At 39.3% G+C, this 14148-nt stretch overlaps 1 protein-coding gene across 1 annotated transcript in view; it reads right to left on the bottom strand.

Annotated features, from left to right (window-relative positions):
* LOC128357688 (uncharacterized) overlaps window positions 1–14148 on the bottom strand; it is a 50440-nt gene that overhangs the window by 35357 nt on the left and 935 nt on the right. Inside the window, exons 2-8 of the mRNA XM_053318056.1 lie at window positions 12026–12154; window positions 10170–10244; window positions 9016–9189; window positions 8736–8893; window positions 7448–7627; window positions 6286–6919; window positions 5815–5977 (exon numbers count right to left, since the gene is read on the bottom strand). Of these exons, the coding sequence (XP_053174031.1) occupies window positions 5815–5977; window positions 6286–6919; window positions 7448–7627; window positions 8736–8893; window positions 9016–9189; window positions 10170–10244; window positions 12026–12154 (1513 nt within the window). The remainder of the gene's footprint in view (window positions 1–5814; window positions 5978–6285; window positions 6920–7447; window positions 7628–8735; window positions 8894–9015; window positions 9190–10169; window positions 10245–12025; window positions 12155–14148) is intronic.

A 14148-nucleotide genomic window follows, 5' to 3' on the forward strand; every position in this document is an offset into this window, starting at 1 on the left:
ACTGTTATTCAACTCTGTTATTTTCAAAAATGTCAAGTTATTCTTTTCACTGTCCGTAAAAAGGTTGACTTCTAACATTACCAATCCAAAGTAATACTGTAATACAAAACTGTTCAGTGGTTGAATCCAAATCATCAAGCTGATTGCAAATCCACTCATGACAAAGCGAATAGAATAATCATATTAAATTAGGAGTATTTTGGAGGTACAAAGCTGTAATCAACACGTCTGTCTAAATCCTTAACATTAAAGATATGAACCAGTAATTCTCTCTCCAGCACCCAATAGCTACTTTCGTGTCACATTTCCGTATGAGGGCTCACGACATCCAACATCAAAACAATGTTGAACGCTATTTGTGTCCTCCAGAGTGAAGGCTGTCTCATTCTGCCTAAAAATAAATAAATAAATAAAAATAAGATGAAACCCACACACACACACACGAGAGCAAATCAAGCCTTTTGTTGATTGGCACTCAGACAAACTGGGCATTGCCCTGGCAAATTAGAGTATGGAGATGGAGAGTGCATCCCACTGGGTGAAGGCAGCCACAGGTGTACTTTTAATTAGGAGTGCGACATTTCCAGTCATTAAATAGGCAGCATGCACCACGACTCTCAAGGTAAATAACCATATTAATCGGACACACGTTCTGAACAGACATGCAGTACAATCATATTAAAAAAATCTCTTTAAATCTCATCATATATATTTAGATTTACTCAAGTACAATTTTGAGGTACTAGTTACTTTTATGGAGATTTTAAATGGAAAAATTTAGAAATCTATGAGTTGTTTACAGTTCTATCAAATATACATTTCCCCTTTGAACTTTGAACTGCGGTCCGTTAGCCAGAACCAGCCCACCGAGGGGTCCAAACCGGCCCACTTTCCTTCCTGTCTTTTTTTCCCTTCCTTCCTTTCTTACATCCTTCCATCGGTCCTTCCTTCCTCCCTGTCTTTCTTTTTTCCTTCTTTCCTTCCTTCCTTCCTTCCTTCCTTCCTGTCTTCTTTTCCTTCCCTTCTTCCCTCCTTCATTCCTTCCACCCTTTCTTCCATCCTTCCATCTGTCCTTCCTTCCTCCCTTTCTTTCTTTTTTCCTTCCTTCCTTCCTTCCTTCCTTCCTTCCTTCCTTCCTTCCTTCCTTCCTTCCTTCCTTCCTTCCTTCCACCCTTTCTTCCTTCCTTCCATCTGTCCTTCCTTCCTCCCTTTCTTTCTTTTTTCCTTCCTTCCTTCCTTCCTTCCTTCTTTCTATGTGTCCTTCCTTCCTTCCTTCCTTCTTTCTATCTGTCCTTCCTTCCTCCCTTTTTTCTTTTTTCCTTCCTTCCTTCCTTCCTTCCTGTCTCCTTTTCCTTCCCTTCTTCCCTCCTTCCTTCCATCTTTTTAATGGTCCTTCCTTCCTTCCTTCCTTCCTTCGCTCACAGATACAGCGGCTCCTCCAGGTCTAGCTAGGTTCTAAATTATTTCCATTATTATTTTAGTATAGCACTTGTCTTCTTTTTTTTTTAAACTGCTTCTGCGTTATGGTCTTTTTAATTGTTCTCATGTGATTCTTCGCTATTTTTAGTTATTTATTCTGTTTCTCTTACAATCTGGTGCTGAGAAACGCAATTTCATCCCACTATATGTACATTAAGATATTCATAAAGGACGTTAACATGGTCACTATTAGACCATGTTACACAGGCTTACGTGGCTGATAATATTGTTGGAATGACAAATAAACCTGAACAAGCGACATCACATGTAAGCTTGGAGCCACGCTGGTCCAGTATATATAAGTCCAGTAGGACTGAAGTAGGAGTGCGATATGCAAATTTGAAGCCTCCACTTCACTGAAAGAAGGAGACAGCTTGTGTCCAGCAGTTCAGCTTTCTCTTGCATATTCACAGCTTTTGGATTTTTACATGAGGGAGAAGGAGGAGATTTCATTTTAAGGATTTTTCCAAAATTAATGAAAATAATCCTTTTTTCTTTTTTCAATCAGACACAAATTAGGATTTGTATATGTCTTAAAACATGACTGGAGGCGTCGTTAAATAAAAGTTTGACCGTCAAAGAGGTTAAATTACCTCATATGTCACAAATAGCAAAGATTCAGTCAGCAAAGATTAATACAAATTAATATAAACTTGAGTCCAGCAGTTGAAAAATATCTCCATATTCATATATTTTGAACATTTTTATGAGGGAGAAGGAGCAGATGTCATGTTAACAATTTTAACTTAATTAATGGAGGTAATAACCATAATAGAAACACATTACTGTTCCAAGCACAGTATTTTTATTCATCCTCAAACATGTCTGCAGGGGACATTTAAGTAAAATATGCGAATACTTTTTACACCACTGATCTCATCAAAGGTGACGGGTGATTCTATGTGAAGGCGTTTCATTTCATCAGACTTTATTAAAACTTAAAACTGATTTAAACTTTGTGGCAGCATGTAGAGAAGAGCCAGTCATGGACATTAATGTTGCAAAACTATACCCACCACACACACACACACACACACACACACACACACACACACACACACACAGAATCTCGGTATCTCCATCTTTCATCTGCTCAATGGGTATTTTTCTAAAGATTGCAATAAAAAATCATCAATACAGGCTATAACCTTCTTAAGATTTGTTGGTTTCCTGCAGAGCACTTAAAATACTATAAATAAATACATGAATACAGCATTGTCTAATAGACTAGATATAGCTGATGTTGCCCACAAGGATCATGTTGATTACTGGAGGAAACTACTCAAAACAACAGGGACATAACCACCAACTCATGCTATCGTACAAACTCCATGTGCAACATTGTGTAGCTGCAAACGACATCATGTTTTCAGTGTCGCTCTGGAAACAGTAAGTGTGCCAGCATTACGCCTGATGCTAATTAAAAGTTCAGTTTGTTTGTTAATTATTGATCACATACTTGTGATATTATCTGATCGAGGTGGAGTCTGACTCTCTGCTGAGCTGTCGCTATCTTTGTAAAAACAATGCAAGATTTCGCATGCATTCTGACTCCCAGTGTAATGAGATCAGATGAATAAATAGTGTGGCAAAGAATACGATATGAGCTGAATAAACAGCACAAATTTAGGCAGGTTTGTGGTGATAAACATGCAAACAAGCACGGGGAGGGAGTCTGCATGAAGGATGCCAAGAGATAGAGAGAGACAGAGTGAAAGAGAAGTCCTATTAAAAACTAATTTTTTTTTCATATCTGGCTTCAGTAAGTGGTGGAGCCTTAATGCACGGGCTTACTGGGGCTTAAGCCCCGGGCTTCAGGCCTCCAGGGGCATCAGGAGACATGAGCTTAAAAAAACACAGACATACACATACTCACACACACACACACACAGTAAACATGATGTAGATTTATAAGTAAGCTACTTCTGACATGAGGAAAGACATGATGAGGAGTGAATCCTCTCACGGTGCTGCAACGCTCTTTGTGAAAACATAATTTACGTCATTACGTCGTGTTTGAACGTGGCAGCGCAGTGCAGCAGCAGAAGCTTTCATGCAGCTCAGTGGCTACGTGCATGTGCTTGTAAATATAAAGACATTGAAAAGGACAACAAAAGTATCAGTTGCATGTGTTGTGTTTGCTCTCGTAGTGAAGGCAGCTACTGAAAACACCAAGAGAACATGTAGGTGTCCTCAGGAATTGCTTTTTACTTCAATTATAAGTTTAATAAATATTCATCAGATTATTTTTGTCTTATTAAATTCTGTAAATAAAAACATTCGCCTTTCTTGAACTTAGTTTGAAAAAATATGGCCTAAGCACTAATCTACTTTGATTATGGATGTATAATAAGATCTTATTATACACACATGACTTTGATACTTTTACTCAAATGTTGTGGGAGCTGTTCGTAGATTACACGGTCAGTATAAAAACATTTAGGCTACTGTCCACTATGGAGTATCAGTCAGATGATCTATATTTAATACTGATACTGTCATTATGAAATTAATCTCTTTAAATGTTTCTTTGTTGAGAGGAAGGAAGCACTCTATCTGACTGCAGTATCACACACTGATGGTCACAAGTTAAACAGACTGGTCAAATCTGGAAGCTACTAGAAGTGCAACCACCACACAGTTTGTTCCTGCACGGTGTGAGTCCACAGTGACAGAGCAAGTTAAGTTTAATGTGAATATGGGTCAACTTTTTTTTACCCATTAAAAATAATGAGGTGAATGCTTCTTACTCAGCACACAATTTCACTTGTAAATCGTTAACTAAGAGACAGAGATGAGTATGTAATGAAATCTCAGTAAAAGACACATTAAGATATTCATAAGGACGTTAACATGGTCACTATTAGATCTAAAACACCGGCTTACGTGGCTGATAACGTGGCTTTGTCTTGACTTATTGCTGCCGTATTATCTTATTATCTTATCTTACTGATTAAGAGGTCACTCCATTATCTGTTTGTCGCTGTTCATTGACACAGTGTGCTGAATTAATGTTGCCTTGGCATATTGTGAAGGGAGAACGAGTGGGGCCTTTCAAAACATCTGTAGCCCCGGTCCCTATAGTAATGTTTAGACGCCCCTGTCAATGAGAACTGAATCCTGGGGGGAGTTTCTGTGGTTTAATACAGGCAAATAAAAAACAAAAAAAACCCCACCTCTTTTCTGATCCCATTCTATTCTATCCCATTCTACAAAGAAAAAAAGCTCTCATTGACTAAAACTTCCCACTGAATAAGAAATGTCACAATCTATACTCGTGTTAAAAGGACCAAATTAGGAGAGACAGCGAGACGGTTCCCCCTTGTTCTTCAAATGTCTGATTTTTGCCAAAGCTTGCAGCAGAAAGATGCATGGCCTCGGGTTGCCTGCAGGCTGTCATCACTCAGCTCCCGCTCCTGACACAACCAAAGTTTCCAGGTCAGAGAGGAGCAAAAAAAAAAAAAAAACTCTGAAAGCAGGGGTATTCTGTATCAGACAGGAAATCGCTGTCACTGTCGCTCAGATTCCTTATTCATATTTTATGAATATGTGAACCCTAATTATGTTGCCAGTCTGCACACTTACACTGATTCCGTTTAGCAGCCACCCACCACCACATCTGTATCGTTTCACAGTGTGTGTGCCACTTGGAGTAACTGTGAAGAGGAAGCTTCTGAAATGTTCTCCCCTGGCTTGGGTCTTGAAATATACAAGCCGTGTACATTCAGTTAATCAAAAGTGAAAAGCCATTAGATGAGAAATAGAATATGTTCCACTTCATGATAGCTCTGCAGATTATAGGGGCAGTTATGGGGACTGCTGGATTGGTGACACACTGCCCCCTGCAGGCACACAGGAGGAACTTCCATTTATCTGCTTTACACCTGCTGGGGCATCATTATAGCCTCAATCATCATTTTAAAAGAGCAAAATGACATCATTTACAGGCCTTCTCTATAAGACTCATCAGGTCAACGTTCACTTAATTGGGCAATTAAAGTCTAATATGTTGAAATTAAAGAGTCTGACATTGAGCACTGCCTCTCCATAAAGCTCTGCTGTCTCTCTGTGTGGTTCTTCCCCCTGGTGGTCGTGAAAAGAATGAGATCATTTCACACCACAACTTCTGTTTCACTGAGGGAAATAAGCTCCTTAATTTGACTTAATCAGGAGGCATGTCTTTTTATTATAACATGGATATTATAGCTTTTATTTCGCGGAGGAAATCCCATGTCTCCCTTATAAAACGCTGGGAATTATCTGTTGCGGCAATATTTAAAAAAAAAAAAAGCAACACTCAACACTCAGTAGGATATTCATTGTTGGACTACTCACTGAAGTTGTGTGCAATCTTCTGGTTGAGCATGATATTCTGGGTATTACTCGGCTCAGTTGCACCAAACGTCCCCAGATCTTTAACAGCAAATTGCTCGTATAAGCTCGATGTGTCGATTTCAATCCTCTTGGTGCTTTCTTGTATCCAAAATGATTTTGCAATCTGCCAAGAAACAAATTAATTCAGCGGCGAGACAACTCCATTTTATGAAGAAATCAATGTTAACGTTACAAAAAAAAGAAGAAGAATAACACTGGGGAAGCAATAGCTGACAGACACAATAAAGAGTAATTCCCAACAATGATGCATTATGAGAAACGCTAAGTGAAACTGACCTTTCTGTGTATTCAAAAATAATATAAACACTGCATTTAAACTTGAATAGCACACACTAATGAGACCATTTGTACGTGTTATATACTTAACTATGAAAATATAGTAATTTGGTGTCTTAATGAAGTGACTGTTACCTTCTCTGAGCTGACAACGTCCCAATGGAAAGCTTTGGTGCGCTTTTTCTTTAAGAGTGTCTTAAATGTAAAAGGTAAAGGTGGAGGGGCCGGGATATTTGGAGGTGTGGGGATTTTCACAACTGGGGAGGTTGGTTCATGGGAAGTAGCAGGAGAGTGGGGTATGAGGGCCATGTGGCAGGGTATGGGTGCAGGAGAGGTGGGTGAACGTAGGGCAACACCGGGAGAGGGCGGTGGTGGTATGACAGGAGGCAAAACATCAGGTCCGATATCCTGACTGGCAGTCTTAGTAGGGTTGCAAGGTTTAGGGACTGGCTTTGTTTGATCTGCTGAGGGGCTTACATGATCAGCTGATAACTGATCCCCACCATCATCAACTGGGGGGTTATTATTATTAGTTATATTCCCGCCACTAGATTCACCACGAGACTCTGGATCTGTATCGTCGTCCTCTGCGTCTTCGACTATGCTGAGCTGTCGTGGAGTTGTTGTTTCCAATTCCACAAACATATGTTCACCCCTGGACTTCCTCTTCCAGTGTGTGCAGAGTTTCTGGATGGCGTGGGCCCAGTCTTCCTGCTCCCTCTGTCCAGTCCCTGAAGCAGTGGTTTGTTCTGATACAGGAATCCTGAAGCTGGAATAAATCAATGAAACTTGACTCAACCTCCCATATCAGTAAAGTAAGTTTGATAATTAACACTCTATAGGACTATATTTATGACTTTATTGCCCAAACAAGGCTGCCTCATAACTGCTAAAAAAAGAGTAAAATAAATAATTAATAAATAATAAAATAAAAATAAAATAAATAATATATTTTAAATAAATAAATAATAATACATAAATAACACAATCAAAATAAATAAATAATAAAATAAAAATAAATAATAATAAATAAATAATAAAATTAAAATAAATAGATAAATAATAAAATTACAATAAATTATTAATAAATAATAAAATTAAAATAAATAATAAAATAAATAATAACAAATAAATATGGGCTATCACTGGCAGAGGAGTTTGATTTATAGACCGCTAACTGAAAATAGACACTATCACACGACAGTAAATTACTTTTGAAAGCGAACACAGCAGATGTGATGGATTCATTAACTGCTTGCTGTAGTGATATTTCAACATCATGATCTTCTTCACTCACTGGTACTCATTCTTGTGGGTGATCAGGGTGAAAGTATCGGGGCTATGAGATGTCTGTACGCTGGTGTCACCGTCTGACAAGTGAATCACGATGGGCATGGGCACATGGGAGGAAGTTGTGTCACCGTTGGCAACAGCTCGCCTCAGTATTAGCTGGCCTCGGTGGAGCTTGGCCTCATATCTGGAACAGAAAAGAAGAAGCAGTAATGTGTACTATAAGCCACCACAACAGGACCTGACCTTTATCCTAATTCCAACAAGAGCACCAATGGAAATCAAACTGTGACTCCGCCATTTTTAATTTAACTTATAAATGAGATGTTTAATCAATTTGTCGACAGGAAATTGCTTGTCAACCATCTTTATAATCAAATAATCATTTAAATCACTTTAAAAATGAAAACGCTAAAGATTTGTTGATTGAAGCTACTTGAATATGACCATATTATATTATATTATTATATTATTATTATATTACCAATATGATTTCATTATCTTTAGGTTTTGGACTGCTGATCAGATAAAACAAGACATTTGAAGGAGCTGTAACAAATTATAACTGGCAATTTTCACTATTTTCTGACATTTTACAGATGAAACAATGAATCAAGACATTAATCTGCAGGTTAACTGATAATAGAAATAACTTGCAGCTCTATTTCTTTTGTTTGTTTTCCAAGCTCTTGTTTTGGTGTCTCACATCATATTAACTTGTTTCAAAAGAACAGTTGTACATTATGAGAAATTCACCTGCTTGCTTTCTCGCAGACTTAGATGAAAATATATCAGTACCACTGTAGCGACAGAGGTATCAATCTCCTTCTACTCTCAGCTAGAAAGTGAACAAGCGTATTTTAAAACATGTCAAACAATTGATTAACTGTTCTGAAGAGCGCCTCCATTTCCTTTGTGTTTACGTTCTGAGTATATTTTCACTCCCACTCACCGTACAACTCGTCTTAATTTCATCTGGAGCTCAAGATGTGTAACTTTATGATTTTGTGCTCCGAAATACAAAAAAAAAGTAATTTAAGTTTGTAGTGGGGGAAAAACAGACATCAATTATTATGTCTGGATGTGTATTTGATTGTGTCTCTTCTCCAGTGTGAGCACAATACAGACTCACAATACATACAGACTGCTTTGACTTCATACAGTATGTTGAACAGAAAAGGCACAAAGTCCTGATGTTTGAAAAGATGTATACATTAGGTCATGTAGCTCTAAAGCATAATCTCATTATAAAGATGTAAAATAGCAGTGCTACAGTAATGAGGACACATGCGTACTTCACCCATCTGAAAGACGCCAGGCCGCCTCTGTGCAGCAACAGGACGCCTTCGCGAAGACTCTGTGATGCTTGAGGCTGCTGATGTGTTTCTTCATTGCCCTCCTCAGGAGCTTCGTATATGTTCCCGTATATAATCTGATTCACAAGCTGCATCATCTGTTCAAAAACACAGAATCACCAGCCAAAAAATGAAGAATTACATTCTGCTTCCTCTTCACATATTTTTTTGCATAACAGGTCCAACAGGTTTGTTCTCAGTATAAATAGTACAGATTCACCTTGTGTTTGTCCGCCAGTGAAGTGGCCTCCAGTTCATAGTCATGATGTCCTTTAAAAGAAATAGAGAACCTGGAACCGACGCCATCATCACAACTCTTAACCAGGGTGAAGGGGAGTTGGCGCTTGACGATGCCTTTTTCGATGCTGCACAGCATTTTGGTCTTAAAATCAATCTGAATGTTCACAATGGGAGAGTTTCATTTACAGTATTAGTGCATGTGTACATTATTTATACATATAGACTACTGCATGTAACTCAGTGAAAATGGTCATTGTGGATCTCAGCCCTGCTAGCAGAGGGTTTCTAGAGGTTGGTATCTCTGTCTGTTGGTCCACTTATTTGGTTCAGAACAATATCTCAAAAACTATCAGATAGATTTCCATGAATTTTTGTTCAGGCTTTCATGGAGGCCAGAGGATGAATCCTTCTGACTTCCCCTACCTACCTCCTCTAAAAATGTTGCTAAGACATTCCTAAATCCCTCAGGATGAATTGTGATAACTTTATAGATCTTTCATGTATTTACACAGTATATAAAAACCATATCAGGTATTCAGACCAAATATATGCAAGGACAAATAACATTTAAATCAACTCCAGTACTTTTATTTAGTGCTAGAAAATGTTACAACCTAAAATAATGATGATGAGCATCCCTGCTAAACAATATGTTAGCATGCTGACACTCGAGGTATCACTGTGTCTAGACCCAGATTGTGCCTCACATGTGTTCGCCTACATCCAGATCACAGAAGTAACCATCCGTTTCTCTAAAAGATAATTAACCCAAAATGTTTCCTCAAAGACTCCTCTAACCATCTGGATGAAAAAATATCCTGTCCACTGAATGATAAAAAATACTTTTAACCCTTTTCCCAAGCCATGCCTCTGTTCAAAGAAGGTAGCCCTCTGGCTACCTGGATAGAGAACGGTGCTCAGGGAAAAAGTTTAAACTATTTGCAGAGTACAGAATATTTTTTTCCACATGGTTGGGAGACCGTTGGAGGAGTCTGTGTATTCCAAACATTTCCCTTTAATTGTTTTATAGGGATTATTATGTTATCATTGTGACCTGAATGTATGTTAATACATGTGCTGAAAAAAACTGGGGCTACATTAAGCTTTAATGTTGCTTTTGTCACTTTAACTCACCTGAAAAACCCGCTTCTGCCACCTGTAGCGGCCATGCTTGTGAACACTGAAGTTGTATTGTGTGGGGAGCTGTTCCTGAAACAATAGCCACACCAAAAACACAAAACTGAGGTCATACATACCTGACGGGAAAGCACCTTCTTTTAACAATTAACATAGGAATGGAAAAACAAGGTTATTTAAAGAGCGTCTTCCTGTTATCATGTAGAACAAAAGACACTTGTCACATTCCTTCATGAGAGCACCTTTGGGAGAAAAACACTGGTCAGACACAGATTTAGTTTAATACCCGTCAAACATGACGAGCAGCTTGTTAACACAACAACAGGGAGGAGAAGAGGCACATACGGGGATCAAGACTGTGATTGTAAAATACAGGTTTTTCTTTGAGCTTAAAGTAGGTCATTTAAAAAAAACAATACAGGATGCAATTAAGGTCGAGTTTAGACTAGACAACATGTCATCGTGGCAGAGAGTGAGATGAAAAGATATTAGTCATTGTGTTTAAGTACAGACCTGGTTGTTTGGAAGCAGTTAACTTAGCTTAGCACAAAGACCGAGAGCAAAGGGAAACAGCTTGCTTGGCTTTCTCTAATGTTTAATGAATACACCAACTAGCAATTGGTACTTTGTTTGTCTAATTAGTACAAAAACAGAATTGTGTAAAAATTAAAATGTGCTCATCCAACTGCTCAAGGCTTTTGTGCGTCTCATCTGAGAAGCCTGGAAACCTCAAAGCGACAACGACAAGACTCTGGGACATCAGTGCATCAAACACACAACTCTGTGCGTGTACAGTTTAAACAAACAATATTCAAGGCATTAATTAACAAAGCACAGGAATAAAGAGTGGTCTAACTTTATTGGCAGTAAATGTATTTTGTAAAATGACGCACTTTTCCTGTAAGAACATACTTCCTTGTTCAAAGTCCAAGTTTAGGTTTAATCAGCTTCTGTCATCTGTGTGATAAGTAGTCTGACATGAAGCAGCTATATTTATCTGATTTCATGTATTGAGTGGCTGATACGTTTGCTCTAAAAAAAAAAAAAAAAAGGCGTCTGGTTTAAAGAGGTCATAATATACTTATTTCCAAGTTTAATTTTTTTTTGTCGACTACTTACAAACTTTTGCATGTTTTCTTGGTCAAAAAGCACAAAGAGTTACAGCTGCACAAGGCGTGAATACAGCAGGGTCTGTTATATGCTCACTGCTAATTGGCTGTTTTCTGAGTGGTGCATGCTCAGAGGAGAGGGAAGGAGAAGAGAGAATGAAGAAAGGAGAGGAGAGGAGGAGGAGAAGGAGAAGGAGAAGGAGAAGGAGAGGGTAAGAGAGAAGAGGAGGAGAAGGAGAGGATGACGAGGGGAGAAGAGAGGGAGAAGGAGAGGAGAGGGGAGGAGGAAAAGAGAGGAGAGGAGAAGAGAGGAGAGGAGAGAAGGGTAGAAGGAAAGGAGAGGAGAGGAAATGAGAAAAGAGAAGAGAAGGAGAGGAACTAGTCTTGCAATAAATGACAGCAAAATCTCTAACCCTATCCCACAATGGAGATTCTCACACTGAGCTGAAAGAAAGGAGTGCACATAAAGTAGGTGAATACCAGGAATAAGCAGATTTAGTTTCTCTCAGGAAGGGCTGGGGTTCCCGTTAGAGTAGGGGGGAGCCGCTGAGCATACTGTTGTGTAATCTTAACCATAGAGAAGTCCAATTGGCTCATTTATTTAAAAACAGGGACAGTTTTCTGTGTGGAATGGGTATTTTGGTACTTTCACAGTATCTATATAATACTTACACCTGCTTTAAAATCAAAAGAGAAATATAGAAATCTCCCTTTCTACAATATGTCTACTTTAAATGCCGGTACCTCTTCAGCAAGACTGTGCTTTTTGAACAGCTGCTCCTGGTCCTTCCTGGCCTGGTTCAGAGCATCCTCGATGGACAACTCTCCGTTCTTCACCTTGTTCATGATGCTCAGCTGCATCTCGTTGCTCAGCTGAAACCACAAACAAAAACATTAATAACTCTATTTTATAGCATACATCATCAGTAAAGAGAGTATAGTCTATACCAGGGGGGTCAAACATGTGGCCCGTGGGCCAGAACCGGCCCGCCGAGGGGAGCAATCCGGCCCACTTTCCTTCCTGTGTTCTTTCCCTTCCTTCCATCTACCCTTCCTACCTTCCTTATTTCCTTTTTTTGTTCCTTCCTTCCATCCTTTCTTCCTTCCATCTTTTTGTCTGTCTTTTCTTCCTTCCCTTCTTTCCATCTGTCCTTCCTCCCTACCTTCCTTCTGTCCTTTCTTCCATCTTTTTGTCTGTCTTTTCTTCTTTCCCTTCTTCCTTCCTTCCTTCCATCTGTCCTTCCTTCCTTTCTCCCTACCTTCCTTATTTCCTTTCTTCATTCCTTCTTTTCTTCCTTCCTTCTGTCCTTCCTTCCATCTGCCCTTCCTCCCTTTCCTTCCTTCTGTTCTCCCTTCTTTCCTTCCTTCCGCCTGTCCATCCTTGACTATCTGTCCTTCCTTTCTTCCTTCCTTCCTTCTGTCCTTCCATCTGTCCTTCCTCCCTTTCTTCCTTCCTTCCTTCCCTCCATCTTTTTGTCTGTCTTTTCTTCCTTCCTTCCTTCCTTCCTTCCATCTGTCCTTCCTTCCTTCCATCTGTCCTTCCTTCCTTTCTTCCTTCCTTCCTTCCTTCCCTCCTTCCTTTTATTGATCCGGCCCACATCAGATCAAATCGGGCTGTATGTGGCCCTTGAATGAAAATGAGTTTGACACCCCTGGTCTATACTGTTCAACTGTTTAGCTTGACCCACTTGTCCATTTCTTTGTAGCCCTTACAGTTTAAGTATATACACTAAATATAATGTCACAACTGTGTATAAAGCACAACTGAAATAACATCTAATCATCCATCTTTGCGGTCAAAGATAATATCAACATGTCTTTAAAACTAGTTTTGTTGTTTGATTGACATTATCTAGCAGGTTAACTGTTACTGTAACTACCTGTTCAACAAGTTAAGTTGTTATGTTCAGAGTCTGTGGTTCTTGTGTTAAGTATCAGGATGCAATCAGGCTCAGTGTGACCTTTGATTCAACGCCATGATGCTTTAAACAAAGATTTGGTTTGCTGCATTGAAATATGATCTCCAGCTACATAAGTGGATGATGGGATGGGATTTCATCAAAACTAATAATACAAAAATACTGTAGGGGGCACCATCATGAAATCAAATCATTCTAAAACAGAGGTGTCAAACTCATTTTCATTCAAGGGCCACATACAGACCAATTTGATCTAATGTGGGCTGGATCATTAAAAAGATGGAGGGAAGGAAATAAGAAGGGAAGGAAGGAAAGAGAGGAAAAAGGAAGGAGGGAAGAAAGGTAGGAAGGACAGATGGGAGGAAGGACAGAAGGAAGAAAGGGACGAAGGACAGATGGAAGGAAGAAAGGGAGGAAGGACAGATGGAAGGAAGACAGAAAGGATAAAAGGAAGTAGGAAGGACAGATGGAAGGAAGGACAGAAGGAAGAAAGGGAAGAAGGACAGATGGAAGGAAAAGAACACAGGAAGGAAAGTGGGCCGGATTGCACTGCTTGGCGGGCCGGTTCTGGCCCACGGGCCGCATGTTTGACACCCCTGTTCTAAAATATACATGATTTCTTTTTTCCTCACAGGTGAACAAACGACAATTCATTTCCAGAGCAGATGTGCATGCCCTAGAGGACAAAACAAGGCAGTTTAATTTCAGTTGACTCATTTTTTTCTAGTGTTAAGTCAAGTGTGATGAACTCTGGTGTACCCTTGTAACGTGCCAATTAGGTCACTGATAATGGAGTACCATGAGGTATATAAAGGCTGTTGCTGTATAAAGGCTGTTGTCTTGAACTTCCCTTGAAAGAAAAGTTGTGGTTGTGTGGTTGAAATCACTAGAACTCTTCAAAGTGTCATGTCTAGCCCTTTTAAGTAGTCACATTTTTCTTTGGCCTTA

The sequence above is a fragment of the Scomber japonicus genome, chromosome 4 (assembly GCF_027409825.1).
Source record: "Scomber japonicus isolate fScoJap1 chromosome 4, fScoJap1.pri, whole genome shotgun sequence".
NCBI classification, from domain to species: domain Eukaryota; kingdom Metazoa; phylum Chordata; class Actinopteri; order Scombriformes; family Scombridae; genus Scomber; species Scomber japonicus.